We start from the raw sequence: 18,392 nt of genomic DNA, 5'->3' as shown, positions 1-18,392 counted from the left end.
GCTACATACACGCTACACAGCAGCCACAACACTATACCTGCTACATACACACTACACAGCAGCCACGACACTATACCTGCTACAGACACACTACAAACCAGCCAAGACACTATACCTGCTACATACACACTACACAGCATCCACGACACTATGCCTGCTACATACACACTACACAGCAGCCACGACACTATACCTGCTACATACACGTTACACACCAGCCACGACACTATACCTGCTACATACACGCTACACAGCAGCCACGACACTATACCTGCTACATACACACTACACAGCAGCCACGACACTACACCTGCTACATACACGCTACACACCAGCCACGACACTATACCTGCTACAGACACACTACAAACCAGCCAAGACACTATACCTGCTACATACACGTAACACAGCAGCCACGACACTATACCTGCTACATACACGTAACACACCAGCCACGACACTATACCTGCTACATACACGCTACACAGCAGCCACGACACTATACCTGCTACATACACGCTACACACCAGCCACGACACTATACCTGCTACATACACGCTACACAGCAGCCACGACACTGTACCTGCTACATACACACTACACAGCAGCCACGACACTATACCTGCTACATACACACTACACACCAGCCACGACACTGTACCTGCTACATACACGCTACACAGCAGCCACGACACTATACCTGCTACATACACGTTACACACCAGCCACGACACTATACCTGCTACATACACGCTACACACCAGCCACGACACTATACCTGCTACATACACGCTACACACCAGCCACGACACTGTACCTGCTACATACACACTACACAGCAGCCACGACACTATACCTGCTACATACACGCTACACACCAGCCACGACACTATACCTGCTACATACACACTACACACCAGCCACGACACTGTACCTGCTACATACACGCTACACAGCAGCCACGACACTATACCTGCTACATACACGTTACACACCAGCCACGACACTATACCTGCTACATACACGCTACACACCAGCCACGACACTATACCTGCTACATACACGCTACACACCAGCCACGACACTGTACCTGCTACATACACGCTACACAGCATCCACGACACTATACCTGCTACATACACGCTACACACCAGCCACGACACTATACCTGCTACATACACGCTACACAGCATCCACGACACTATGCCTGCTACATACACGCTACACACCAGCCACGACACTGTACCTGCTACATACACGCTACACACCAGCCACGACACTATACCTGCTACATACACGCTACACACCAGCCACGACACTATACCTGCTACATACACGCTACACAGCATCCACGACACTATGCCTGCTACATACACGCTACACACCAGCCACGACACTATACCTGCTACATACACGCTACACAGCATCCACGACACTATGCCTGCTACATACACGCTACACACCAGCCACGACACTATACTTGCTACAGACACACTACACAGCATCCACGACACTATGCCTGCTACATACACGCTACACACCAGCCACGACACTGTACCTGCTACATACACGCTACACAGCAGCCACGACACTATACCTGCTACATACACGTTACACACCAGCCACGACACTATACCTGCTACATACACGCTACACAGCATCCACGACACTATGCCTGCTACATACACGCTACACACCAGCCACGACACTATACCTGCTACATACACGTTACACACCAGCCACGACACTATACCTGCTACATACATGCTACACACCAGCCACGACACTATACCTGCTACATACACACTACACAGCAGCCACGACACTATACCTGCTACATACACGCTACACACCAGCCACGACACTATACCTGCTACATACACGCTACACACCAGCCACGACACTGTACCTGCTACATACACACTACACAGCAGCCACGACACTATACCTGCTACATACACGCTACACACCAGCCACGACACTATACCTGCTACATACACACTACACAGCAGCCACGACACTATACCTGCTACATACACACTACACACCAGCCACGACACTGTACCTGCTACATACACGCTACACAGCAGCCACGACACTGTACCTGCTACATACACACTACACAGCAGCCACGACACTATACCTGCTACATACACACTACACAGCAGCCACGACACTATACCTGCTACATACACGCTACACACCAGCCACGACACTGTACCTGCTACATACACACTACACACCAGCCACGACACTGTACCTGCTACATACACGCTACACAGCAGCCACGACACTATACCTGCTACATACACGTTACACACCAGCCACGACACTATACCTGCTACATACACGCTACACACCAGCCACGACACTGTACCTGCTACATACACGCTACACAGCATCCACGACACTATACCTGCTACATACACGCTACACACCAGCCACGACACTATACCTGCTACATACACGCTACACAGCATCCACGACACTATGCCTGCTACATACACGCTACACACCAGCCACGACACTGTACCTGCTACATACACGCTACACACCAGCCACGACACTATACCTGCTACATACACGCTACACACCAGCCACGACACTATACCTGCTACATACACGCTACACAGCATCCACGACACTATGCCTGCTACATACACGCTACACACCAGCCACGACACTATACCTGCTACATACACGCTACACACCAGCCACGACACTGTACCTGCTACATACACGCTACACAGCATCCACGACACTATACCTGCTACATACACGCTACACACCAGCCACGACACTATACCTGCTACATACACGCTACACAGCATCCACGACACTATGCCTGCTACATACACGCTACACACCAGCCACGACACTGTACCTGCTACATACACGCTACACACCAGCCACGACACTATACCTGCTACATACACGCTACACACCAGCCACGACACTATACCTGCTACATACACGCTACACAGCATCCACGACACTATGCCTGCTACATACACGCTACACACCAGCCACGACACTATACCTGCTACATACACGCTACACAGCATCCACGACACTATGCCTGCTACATACACGCTACACACCAGCCACGACACTATACTTGCTACAGACACACTACACAGCATCCACGACACTATGCCTGCTACATACACGCTACACACCAGCCACGACACTATACCTGCTACATACACGTTACACACCAGCCACGACACTATACCTGCTACATACACGCTACACACCAGCCACGACACTGTACCTGCTACATACACGCTACACAGCAGCCACGACACTATACCTGCTACATACACGTTACACACCAGCCACGACACTATACCTGCTACATACACGCTACACAGCATCCACGACACTATGCCTGCTACATACACGCTACACACCAGCCACGACACTATACCTGCTACATACACGTTACACACCAGCCACGACACTATACCTGCTACATACATGCTACACACCAGCCACGACACTATACCTGCTACATACACACTACACAGCAGCCACGACACTATACCTGCTACATACACGCTACACAGCAGCCATGACACTATACCTGCTACATACACTCTACACACCAGCCACGACACTGTACCTGCTACATACACGCTACACAGCAGCCACGACATACATGCTACATACACACTACACAGCAGCCACCACACTATACCTGCTACATACACACTACACACCAGCCACAACACTATACCTGCTACATACACACTACACAGCAGCCACGACACTATACCTGCTACATACACGCTACACAGCAGCCACGACACTATACCTGCTACATACACGCTACACACCAGCCACGACACTATACCTGCTACATACACGCTACACACCAGCCACGACACTGTACCTGCTACATACACGCTACACAGCAGCCACGACACTATACCTGCTACATACACGTTACACAGCATCCACGACACTATGCCTGCTACATACACGCTACACACCAGCCACGACACTATACCTGCTACATACACGCTAACCACCAGCCACGACACTATACCTGCTACATACACACTACACACCAGCCACGACACTATGCCTGCTACATACACGCTACACACCAGCCACGACACTATACCTGCTACATACACGCTACACAGCAGCCACGACACTATGCCTGCTACATACACGCTACACAGCAGCCACAACACTATACCTGCTACATACACACTACACAGCAGCCACGACACTATACCTGCTACAGACACACTACAAACCAGCCAAGACACTATACCTGCTACATACACACTACACAGCATCCACGACACTATGCCTGCTACATACACACTACACAGCAGCCACGACACTATACCTGCTACATACACGTTACACACCAGCCACGACACTATACCTGCTACATACACGCTACACAGCAGCCACGACACTATACCTGCTACATACACACTACACAGCAGCCACGACACTACACCTGCTACATACACGCTACACACCAGCCACGACACTATACCTGCTACAGACACACTACAAACCAGCCAAGACACTATACCTGCTACATACACGTAACACAGCAGCCACGACACTATACCTGCTACATACACGTAACACACCAGCCACGACACTATACCTGCTACATACACGCTACACAGCAGCCACGACACTATACCTGCTACATACACGCTACACACCAGCCACGACACTATACCTGCTACATACACGCTACACAGCAGCCACGACACTGTACCTGCTACATACACACTACACAGCAGCCACGACACTATACCTGCTACATACACACTACACACCAGCCACGACACTGTACCTGCTACATACACGCTACACAGCAGCCACGACACTATACCTGCTACATACACGTTACACACCAGCCACGACACTATACCTGCTACATACACGCTACACACCAGCCACGACACTATACCTGCTACATACACGCTACACACCAGCCACGACACTGTACCTGCTACATACACACTACACAGCAGCCACGACACTATACCTGCTACATACACGCTACACACCAGCCACGACACTATACCTGCTACATACACACTACACACCAGCCACGACACTGTACCTGCTACATACACGCTACACAGCAGCCACGACACTATACCTGCTACATACACGTTACACACCAGCCACGACACTATACCTGCTACATACACGCTACACACCAGCCACGACACTATACCTGCTACATACACGCTACACACCAGCCACGACACTGTACCTGCTACATACACGCTACACAGCATCCACGACACTATACCTGCTACATACACGCTACACACCAGCCACGACACTATACCTGCTACATACACGCTACACAGCATCCACGACACTATGCCTGCTACATACACGCTACACACCAGCCACGACACTGTACCTGCTACATACACGCTACACACCAGCCACGACACTATACCTGCTACATACACGCTACACACCAGCCACGACACTATACCTGCTACATACACGCTACACAGCATCCACGACACTATGCCTGCTACATACACGCTACACACCAGCCACGACACTATACCTGCTACATACACGCTACACAGCATCCACGACACTATGCCTGCTACATACACGCTACACACCAGCCACGACACTATACTTGCTACAGACACACTACACAGCATCCACGACACTATGCCTGCTACATACACGCTACACACCAGCCACGACACTGTACCTGCTACATACACGCTACACAGCAGCCACGACACTATACCTGCTACATACACGTTACACACCAGCCACGACACTATACCTGCTACATACACGCTACACAGCATCCACGACACTATGCCTGCTACATACACGCTACACACCAGCCACGACACTATACCTGCTACATACACGTTACACACCAGCCACGACACTATACCTGCTACATACATGCTACACACCAGCCACGACACTATACCTGCTACATACACACTACACAGCAGCCACGACACTATACCTGCTACATACACGCTACACAGCAGCCATGACACTATACCTGCTACATACACTCTACACACCAGCCACGACACTGTACCTGCTACATACACGCTACACAGCAGCCACGACACTATACCTGCTACATACACGCTACACACCAGCCACGACACTATGCCTGCTACATACACGCTACACACCAGCCACGACACTATACCTGCTACATACACGCTACACACCAGCCACGACACTATGCCTGCTACATACACACTACTCAGCAGCCACGACACTGTACCTGCTACATACACACTACTCAGCAGCCACGACACTACACCTGCTACATACACGCTACACACCAGCCACGACACTGTACCTGCTACATACACGCTACACAGCAGCCACGACACTATACCTGCTACATACACGTTACACAGCATCCACGACACTATGCCTGCTACATACACGCTACACACCAGCCACGACACTATACCTGCTACATACAGGCTACACAGCAGCCACGACACTATACCTGCTACATACACGCTACACAGCATCCACGACACTATACCTGCTACATACACGCTACACAGCATCCACGACACTATGCCTGCTACATACACGCTACACACCAGCCACGACACTGTACCTGCTACATACACGCTACACACCAGCCACGACACTGTACCTGCTACATACACGCTACACAGCAGCCACGACACTATGCCTGCTACATACACGCTACACACCAGCCACGACACTGTACCTGCTACATACACGCTACACACCAGCCACGACACTATACCTGCTACATACAGGCTACACAGCAGCCACGACACTATACCTGCTACATACAGGCTACACAGCAGCCACGACACTATACCTGCTACATACACGCTACACACCAGCCACGACACTGTACCTGCTACATACAGGCTACACAGCAGCCACGACACTATACCTGCTACATACACGCTACACAGCATCCACGACACTATACCTGCTACATACAGGCTACACAGCATCCACGACACTATGCCTGCTACATACACACTACACACCAGCCACGACACTATACTTGCTACAGACACACTACACAGCATCCACGACACTATGCCTGCTACATACACGCTACACACCAGCCACGACACTATACCTGCTACATACACGTTACACACCATCCACGACACTATACCTGCTACATACACACTACACACCAGCCACGACACTGTACCTGCTACATACACACTACAAACCAGCCACGACACTATACCTGCTACATACACGCTACACAGCAGCCACGACACTATACCTGCTACATACACGCTACACAGCAGCCACGACACTATACCTGCTACATACACGCTACACAGCAGCCACGACACTATACATGCTACATACACACTACACAGCAGCCACCACACTATACCTGCTACATACACACTACACACCAGCCACAACACTATACCTGCTACATACACACTACACAGCAGCCACGACACTATACCTGCTACATACACGCTACACAGCAGCCACGACACTATACCTGCTACATACACGCTACACACCAGCCACGACACTATACCTGCTACATACACGCTACACACCAGCCACGACACTGTACCTGCTACATACACGCTACACAGCAGCCACGACACTATACCTGCTACATACACGTTACACAGCATCCACGACACTATGCCTGCTACATACACGCTACACACCAGCCACGACACTATACCTGCTACATACACGCTAACCACCAGCCACGACACTATACCTGCTACATACACACTACACACCAGCCACGACACTATGCCTGCTACATACACGCTACACACCAGCCACGACACTATACCTGCTACATACACGCTACACAGCAGCCACGACACTATACCTGCTACATACACGTTACACACCAGCCACGACACTATACCTGCTACATACACGCTAACCACCAGCCACGACACTATACCTGCTACATACACACTACACACCAGCCACGACACTATGCCTGCTACATACACGCTACACACCAGCCACGACACTATACCTGCTACATACACGCTACACAGCAGCCACGACACTATGCCTGCTACATACACGCTACACAGCAGCCACAACACTATACCTGCTACATACACACTACACAGCAGCCACGACACTATACCTGCTACAGACACACTACAAACCAGCCAAGACACTATACCTGCTACATACACACTACACAGCATCCACGACACTATGCCTGCTACATACACACTACACAGCAGCCACGACACTATACCTGCTACATACACGTTACACACCAGCCACGACACTATACCTGCTACATACACGCTACACAGCAGCCACGACACTATACCTGCTACATACACACTACACAGCAGCCACGACACTACACCTGCTACATACACGCTACACACCAGCCACGACACTATACCTGCTACAGACACACTACAAACCAGCCAAGACACTATACCTGCTACATACACGTAACACAGCAGCCACGACACTATACCTGCTACATACACGTAACACACCAGCCACGACACTATACCTGCTACATACACGCTACACAGCAGCCACGACACTATACCTGCTACATACACACTACACAGCAGCCACGACACTATACCTGCTACATACACGCTACACAGCAGCCACGACACTATACCTGCTACATACACACTACACAGCAGCCACGACACTATACCTGCTACATACACGCTACACAGCAGCCACGACACTATACCTGCTACATACACGCTACACAGCAGCCACGACACTATACCTGCTACATACACACTACACAGCAGCCACGACACTACACCTGCTACATACACGCTACACACCAGCCACGACACTATACCTGCTACAGACACACTACAAACCAGCCAAGACACTATACCTGCTACATACACGTTACACACCAGCCACGACACTATACCTGCTACATACACACTACACAGCAGCCACGACACTACACCTGCTACATACACACTACACAGCAGCCACGACACTATACCTGCTACATACACACTACACAGCAGCCACGACACTATACCTGCTACATACACACTACACACCAGCCACGAAACTGTACCTGCTACATACACACTACACAGCAGCCACGACACTATGCCTGCTACATACACGCTACACACCAGCCACGACACTATACCTGCTACATACACACTACACAGCATCCACGACACTATACCTGCTACATACACACTACACAGCAGCCACGACACTATGCCTGCTACATACACACTACACAGCAGCCACGACACTATGCCTGCTACATACACGCTACACACCAGCCACGACACTATACCTGCTACATACACGCTACACACCAGCCACGACACTATACCTGCTACATACACGCTACACAGCAGCCACGACACTATACCTGCTACAGACACTTTTTTTTTTCAAGGAAACATATATATATATATATATATATATTTTTTTTTTTTTTTTTTAATGGTTTTAGTTTTTTTGTTTCAGTTAATTACAGTGAATCTAATAATAACATGTACAGTCAAAAATAAACATTATGAACTCAATATCAATGAACACAAAGCTCCACATGCACAATGACATTAAATTCATCAGATTTTCTAATGTGATAGATGCGGAATTATTTTATGCACATCACTTAAGGTGCATTATTAGTGCCTTATCTTAAATATCCTCAAATGAACATCTCAGCATTGACGGTATCATGAACATATTCATTGTGACCAGCAGATGGCAGCATGTTGGCAGGTTGATTAGTAAAAGCTTCATATCAGAAGAGTTCAGGCACAGGACGATTGATACTCTTTAAACATGACTCACTTTCGACATAGCAAAAGAAAACTAAAAAAAAATATCTTGATTGTTTCTCATAGATAGTGAGATTAAATGGAGACTTTAACTGAAGTCTCCTGCTTCTCGTATGGTCCATCTGAAAGTACTGAAATATTTCTTATTTTTATTCAAAAAAAATTTCTTTAAGCTCCTGGGTTCAGGACTGAAAAAGTCATGTAAATTAATATAATTTTAAAATTCTACGGGCATTTTTAAAATAAATATATTTAGCAAAACTCTAAAACATATTTAATCAGGTATAAATTGTGAGTAAAGCATATTGTTAAAAATCCTAAATACTTTTCTTTTATCCTTATTCATTATATATATACATACACACACACACACACACGCACACACACACACACACACGCACATGCACATGCACATACGTCCTTGTTTGTCCCGAAATGAAATTTTTGTATTGAAAAATAAGGTTTGGATTGAAGCTGGAAATAGATCATTTATAACTAATTTACTTTGAAAGTTATGCAGTGGACTCAGTTGTTGATGAATCTTAGACACAAACAACAGATTTTGATGTTGAATGGTCATGTAAAGGCCCTTCCTATCAGGCCGATCCCCTGGCCCTTCATGTGGGAGAAGTTTGGAGGGGTGTGGCCTCAGTGCCACACCTGCACAGGTTAGTGCTTAGCCCCGCCTCCATCTGATCACGTGATCACTCAGATGCACTTTCACTCTGTCCAGTAAAAGCATGGTTAAACTTCACTACAAAGCATCCTGATGCACAAGACCACTTACTCCACCATCCTGACTGAATCCTCACTGAACTTTATTTATTTATTTATTTTATAGCTTGGTCAAGTTGGTCAGAACTGCTCCACTGTGCTGCACCTGGTTCTCGTTTGCTACTAAAAATTAAATCTAATGCTACTAGCAACTCTAGGACTGCCCCCCTAATAAAAATTATATTAGTTGGTTATTCAAAGAAAAAAGCGGTCAGTGTCTGTGACAGACAAATAACTGCTGCTCCTTAAGGTAATTGCAGTAAATTCCAAACAATCACCTATTCTTCAGCAAGCACAAATATGGCTTATCTTTTGAAATTGAAACATGTAAGTAGCTTTACAAGGTCACTCACACTAACGTTAACCGAGATAAATGTGTGCTATTAGGAGCATATTGTGTTGGTGTTGGTGCGGAGTGTGAAAGCTGTTTAGTGTGCTACTGCATGACATGGATTCTGGTTTCTCCTGATAATGGCGAAAACAAAATAGGCTGTGCCATAATTTTGGCTCATGCAGATAAGAGTAATACATCATTCAAAATGGTGAAGGGTCTACTTTTATTTGCAAATACTCACAATAGAAACAAAACGTTGTGATTTTGTAAAATCAAGAAAACAAACAGAATGCACTTTCTGCCGCCTCGGTCTCTGCATCACAAAAATTAAGTGAAACTAAGCATCTAGGCTACTTGCCTCACAAACATGAGAAGTATATCTAAAGAAAGCTTGAAATGTCTACTTTAAAATTAACAAAATTAAATGGAAAACAAATACTCTCTGATTATGTACTCTGTATTAAACTTGTCACTGTGGAGATGGCGAGTCGGCATCATCAACTTTATCTTTGCAGCTGACACTGACTCAGAAAGCACTAGTTTATCAATAAATAGTTAAAATATCTCCCGCCCATAAATATTTACATAAACATGCAATTAGTCGACTAATGGCTTAAATGAATGACTAGAAAATCAGGGGCAGCTCTAGATTCCTCAAGGATGTTGATCAGCCGTTTCCTGCACTCATCCTCTGGTGTTTGTGTGTGTGTGTGTGTGTGTGTGTTTCTCTCAGCCGAATGCCATCTCTATGCGAGGTCTCCACCAATCGCAGCCTGGATAACCTGGACTGTCTGATGGGAGTGGACGAGGAGGGTTTGCTGCATTGGGACACTGATGGGGGATTCGGTCAGCGCTGCTCTACACTGGGACGAGGGTCCACCATGGGCCAGGTCACAAACATCATTTCATTTTATTAAAGCATCACTGTTACTTTTATTATTAATATTGCTTAGAGTATGTATATGTTTTTAGTATAATGCATAATGAAGTATTGCATATTCTCACATAACAACTCCCAGAGGAACGTAGCAACCACATAGCAGCCTCTGAATGTGTACGCTCTGCATCACAGAGCAAACGCTGAAATTTGTCTGAGAGGTTTTGCTGTTTACTTGACCTCAGGAACAGAGTGTTCCAGATTAAAATGCTGTACGACATCCTTAATCCAGTCTAAGGAGACGTGGAGGGTGGGAAATCAGTTTGAGGGCATGTTATCAAGACGAGATACTCAAGCGTTTGCTGTACTGATGGAGACATCAAGACTCCTGAAGCGAGACAAAGCTCTGAAGTGATTTCTAAAGAGGAAAGAGAATTGATTTTTTGGAGATCTGTTTTGCTCAATGGGATAATGTGCTGTGAAGACTAATGGATGATTCATGGAGGGAAAGAAGTCAGGAAAAATGAACACAGCAGCTAACTTGCAGTACTCATAAGTATTTTTCCTGGGAATTAGTTTATGATTTTGTATTGTTTTTTATTTATTGAGCTCTTTGGTATGTGTATCTGTTGTTTGTTTGTCTTTAACTGTCAGATTTCTCCTTGACAAACACACACAAGCCTCCTGTTCTGTTGTGTCTCTGTGAGAAGTGTCTCCTGATGGACAAACACTCTCTCTCTCTGCTCTATACTCTGAGGCTTTGAAATTATGAATCGTGATTGTGTTAATTTGCAGGTTAATTTGGAAAGACTATTTTTTTTTTAATTTTTTTTGGATAAACTCTCTGAGGCATTTTCTCTGCATTCTGCCTGATGGATTTGGAGCAAACCAAAAGGGGGAAATTTTATTTAAATCAAAAGGAAAATCAAATACTTTTTTTTAAATTACTTGCATAGATATTAAAAACTATTTAAGATTTTTTTATATAGATTTTTTGCATTATGACATTTTTCATGACAGCATATTTTCATGACAACGATGCACTGTCTGCCTTAAATTCTCATTACTGTAATGCAGATATTTGTATAATTGTCAATAGAGATTCTCATTAGATTCAAAATAAAACATAAACTGTATTATTGTATTACAGACAATTTACCACGTCATAAATTAAAACTCTATCCCTAAAAGATACTATCATATTTTACTTTTTACATAACATGTCTTCAGTTTTTTTTTAAATATCATAAACAATAAGGCACAGTATTATTAGACCTAAAACAGGATTCACTTTTCTTTAAGTAAAATAAACTTTTTATGATTACACATAAATTATATTATGTAATACATATTTTTTTAAATAATTTAATTACAATTTTTGACAGACAAATACAAAACAATACAATTAATGTTTTTCTTTTTTTCTACAGTTTACCCAGTTGTGTGGGATGTTTCAGAATGATTGTTTTTGCTGAAATCTAGTCTAAATTCCAAGCGTTTTTAGACCAATTTATAAAACAAACTCCTCATCCACAGACAAGGGTCAGTACAACTGTGAAAGGAATACATTTAAGGATTTGTTTTTTCATTTCATGCCACATTTGTTGCATTAGACTGAATGGAGACCACTCAAGCAAACCTACCGTTTCCTCTTCATGTCTGCACGACGATGCGTCAGTCCACCCCAAAGCGCCGGCTGCATCTCACCCCGTGCGAGGCGCGTTTGTGGGTGGGCCACGGCCGTCTGCCCCGCAGGCATCGAGTGGGACGTTTCAACGTGCACGTGTCCTTTCAGGTGGAGCAGGGCTACCGGAGCGGTGCGACGTACGGTCAGCTGGACTCTCAGGCGGTGGAGGCCTTGGATCTGCCCAAACCCACCTGCTTCCGCTCGCGGAGCCACAGTTACCTGCGTGCCATCCAGGCCGGATGCTCTCAAGACGACGACACGGGCTCCGCAGACTCCGACGAGACGCCACCTATTACCTCATCCATCAGCAGCTATAACAGCACCACCAGTGAGTATTACACACATGCAACTGCACACACAGCAGCTATATGACATTAAACTTCATCAAAATCAACAGAAAAAAGAAAGTAATTACATGTTGCATGAAGAACGTCAAGCCGTAAAGATTTTTTCTATCGTGACATTACTTTCGTGACAACGATGCACTTTTCTTCCTTAAATTAAAAATTAGTGTTCCTGTCGCTCAAGTGGCAGAGCATTGCATTAGCATGTGCAAGGTTGGGGGTTCGAATCCTAGGGAACACATGTTGGGAAAAATTGTTAGCCTGAATGCAGTGTAAGTCGCTTTGGATAGAAGTGTCTGCTAAGTGCATAATTTTAATTTTAATTTAAACTCTTGTTATTGTACTGTACCCAGACATTTTACTTTTGTTATTTCATTCTTATCAGAGGGGGATCTCATCAGATTTAAATTAAATATGCATACTGTATTACAAATATTTTACACCTGCATAAATTAAAACCCAGGAAAAACAAATCATGATGTATTTTACTATTTAGATAACATATTTTTAACATGAATGTAAATATCATAAATCATAAATGCCACGGTGCAAAACGTCTTATAAATATTTATTTAAATATACTCACAGAACCGTTCAAAAGTTTGGGTTTATTAGAATTTTTTAGAAATCAATACTTTTATTCAGTAAGGATGCAAATATTCAAAAGTGTCTGTAAAGACATTTAGAATGTTAGAAAAGTTTTCAAGTTCAAATTGATGTTGTTTAAAAAAAAAGGATCTGGTTGTCATGTATGACAGGGATAGTGCTGAATTTGCACATGCAGAAACAAAAGTGTTGATAAAGTAGACAAAGTCCAGGATTGGCAATATCATAACATCCTGATCTCGTGGACTTCTCAGTGATCTTGATGCTATTTTACTGCCTCCAAAGGTGATGTCAGTGCTATCAAACAGGCCTTGTTTGTCTTTCTCAGTAATAAAGACTTCAGTGTGAACGCGGATCTCTTCTGCTTTGAGAGGTCGGCATGTGGACAAGTCCAGACAGATGAACTGGATTCATGGTGTGAGGGTAAAAACAGCCGCTAGACCATGACGACTGTCTGAAAGAGATGAAAATTCCCTCATCATTTACCCACCCATTTCATCTCAAAAGGCTTAAAAGTGCATGTGAGACACGCACTACTTTGGTCTATTTTTGGAGACAGACATTGGTTTTGGAAGGATTTGGTCCTATTTATTTCATGTGGTCAAGATTGTGGAAGATTGATCCCTTCACGGGATAAAAAATAAAGACTTTTTTTTTTTGCAGTTCAGAACTGCGAGATATAAACTCGCAACTGTGAGATAACTTTTTGTAAATATGAGAAGGAAAGTCTAAATTGTGGTACATAAACTTCACATAACTGTGAATTAAAAAGTCGTAATAACTTTTTCTTTTTTTGTGTGGAAAATAAAACACAATTGCGAAATGTAAAGTCAGAATCGGAAACAAAATTGAATTGCAAGAAAAAAATTTAATAGCGAGATGTAAACTCAGAAAACAGTGGGAATTTTTTTTTAGAAAAAAATAGAAACACAAGGTGTAAACTCAAAAAAAACTAGAACTGTAAGATCTAAACTGAAAATACAGAGGGAAAAAATTTCAAGAAAAAGACAGAATTGCAAGATGTAAAATAAGAAATCTGAGGAAAAAATAGATTTCTGAAATGTAAAAATCTGAATTGTGAGGGAAAAAGATGTGAACTCAGAAATCTGAGGAAAGAAAAGTGCAAAACTCAATTGTGGGTTCATAACTGGCAAAACTGATCGTGAAGAAAATCTGAATTGAAGTAAACTTGCAATTCTGAGTTTCTAACTTGCAGTTAAGACATAAACTCACAATACTGAGGAAAAGGTTAGAGTTGCGAAATGAAAACTCACAATTTAAAAATAAAGTCTGAACTATGAGATTTATTATAACTTAGTTTTGAGATGTATATAAATTTATAAAAACGTAATTATCCTAACGTTTCACAGCAAGATGTCTCTCTCTCTCTCTCTCTCTCTCACACACACACACACACACACACACACACACACACAAACTAAATCTTCTGACCTACAATAGCACTGGTGGTGTCCTGCGGAGATGAATCCTTCAGCTTAACGGCTAATGTTTCTCGGCCCATCATGACCAACTCTGGCAAAACTTCCAGCACAAATTAAACCTGATCTTAGCTGGTTTTCAGAGGAATTAACCGACATCAATCAGATTAGTTTGACTCGACACTTAATAAACAAGCAGCCAGTGGGCCGTCTGACTTTTGCAGTTGATCTACTGTATTTGTATTGTATTTTACTGTATTTAGATAGGTCTTATGATTTAATATGTGACCCTGGAGCACAAAAGCAGTCTGAAGTCTCTGGGGTATATTTGTAGCAATAGCTAAAAATACATTGTATGGGTCAAAATTATAGATTGTTCTTTTATGCCAAAAATCATAAGGATATTAAGTAAAGATCATGTTCCATGAACATATTTAGTAAATTTCCTACTGTAAATATATCAAAACCTCATTTTTGATTAGTAATATTCTGCTAAGAATTAATTTGGAAAACTTTAAAGATGATTTTATGAGTATTTAGATTTTATCTTGCACCCTCAGATTCCAGATTTTCAAATAGTTGTATCTCGGCCAAATATTGTCTGATCCTAACAAACCCTATATGTCAATGGAAAGATTATTTATTCAGAGGATGTATAGATCTCAATCTCGAAAAATTGACACTGACTGGTTTTGTGGTCCAGGGTCACGTGTATGAAAGGTGGACATAGTCCAGATTTATTCAGTCTGACAACATCCCCATAAATTCATGATGGTCTTGAACAGTTTTGAAAAGGCCGACCGCTTGTGTAAGAAGAAAGCACAGTTGTACCCTCAGAATAGCAAATAATGAAATCTACTGCATCCTGCTTCTATATTTAGAGTGGAATCTGGCTAATGCTATTTAGTTTAGTTAGCAAGCTGTCAAGAAAACCAAACCTTGGCCATCTGTTCACAACTTCTGCACTTCTTCTGCATAAAAAAAAAAAACTGTGCTATTTTGCCCAGTACATGGCTATGTTCAGCATGCTTCTCTCTTATATGTGTGCACAGCAGTTCTGATTGCATTTTTTTTTCAGTATGCATACTATAAATGAGCTGCTTACTGCATGAAAAACTGTATCCCAGAATGCAATGCACTTACTTGACCTTCCATTTCCAGCGTGATGGATGAATGAGAAGTAATATGGGCATAATTGTCTTCCGTTCGATCAGAGTGCCAAATGTAAAAGACTTTTACAAAAAAATGGGATATCTTACTAAATTACAAACATACAATATGATGGGGTCACATGACCACAATGTAGCAAAATACTTATTTTTTTGTTTTAGAAAAGTAATATTTGAATGAAGTAAAACAGATGATAAATGTAAGACTAGAATGCAGTTCATTTAATCTCAGACCAAAACAAAGATGAACTGGGGAATTCAAAAAATAAATGCATGGTAGACTCTCTTTCACAATTACAAACAGAGCAAATGTAATCTATATTTAGATGAAAATACTGTTTATTACAGAAAAATACAAACTGTTTCACTTCACTTCAATAATATGCGACATTTAATAATTTTACTGAATAATTTCACAACTATTTATGAATAAATAAATACATAAAGAGAGTCATTCAAAAAACACTAAAAAACTTACAAGTTAAAAAAAAAGTTTTCATAGAATCTTGGGTTGTTTGTTTTCAGACGTGGAAAGCGTTGCCAGATACTGCTTCTTTATTTTGGGAACACGACAATGTATAAAGGGCTCCATTACCTTCTATGTTACATTACGGCCCCGTAGAAACAGTTTTTGTAAAAATAGGCTAACGATTGCGTCATAACCACTCGACTCTCTGTCGCACAGTAGAGAAATTACCGTACAGACAGGAGGAGGAGCTCGCAGGCAATCGGGGAGACGTCAAGAGAGAAGCCCATAGATACAAGCCCTGGCGTTACATTTTAAAATACTATACAAAATAATTAATCAGAATACTTACTCCTGCTCACTTATGCCAAAGAACTCCCCGCTCAAGCTCGCCGTCTCTGCAAGATTAACGATGGCAGTTTTCACGCACAGCTACTAGAAGATTTACATCTGTCAGACAGGTTGCTGACGTCATCAAGCTTAGTTTGAGTCTGCGCGTCAGAAACGGAAGCGCTAAAAATTGCTAAAAATGGGCTTCACTTGTCTCAATTGAGTTGCAATGGGGTCGCTGTGTCCATTTCTTTTACTGTCTCTGGTAAATTTACTCAGGTGCGTGATTTCACAAAGAGCAGCTGTTACTACACGGAGCCATTGGTGACTGAGAAGATGCGCAAATCCACGTTCATTTCAGCGTTTATTTGCGCATCTTCTCAGTTAACAACGGCTCTGTGTAGTAACAGCTGCTCTATGTGAAATCAGCACCTGAGGGAATTTACCGCTGATTAGAGAACCGGCTTTACTGACGAGATGCGCATTAACGATCGGCCGATGGTGATCGGAGCAGCCCTAGTAATATTTGATCAGCAGTATCTGTACTTTCACTC

At 43.6% G+C, this 18,392-nt stretch overlaps 1 protein-coding gene across 3 annotated transcripts in view; it reads left to right on the top strand.

Annotated features, from left to right (window-relative positions):
- The window catches only part of LOC132128885 (disks large-associated protein 4-like), a 149,895-nt gene that overhangs the window by 114,634 nt on the left and 16,869 nt on the right, over positions 1–18,392 (top strand). For all 3 annotated transcript variants that reach the window (XM_059540269.1, XM_059540268.1, XM_059540267.1), the window contains 2 exons: positions 11,654–11,810; positions 13,593–13,812. In XM_059540269.1, the coding sequence (XP_059396252.1) occupies positions 11,654–11,810; positions 13,593–13,812 (377 nt within the window). The remainder of the gene's footprint in view (positions 1–11,653; positions 11,811–13,592; positions 13,813–18,392) is intronic.

The sequence above is a fragment of the Carassius carassius genome, chromosome 46, assembly GCF_963082965.1.
Source record: "Carassius carassius chromosome 46, fCarCar2.1, whole genome shotgun sequence".
Taxonomy (NCBI): domain Eukaryota; kingdom Metazoa; phylum Chordata; class Actinopteri; order Cypriniformes; family Cyprinidae; genus Carassius; species Carassius carassius.
Note: the sequence above shows the minus strand (reverse complement) of the source record. Positions and strands in the feature narration are given on the sequence as shown.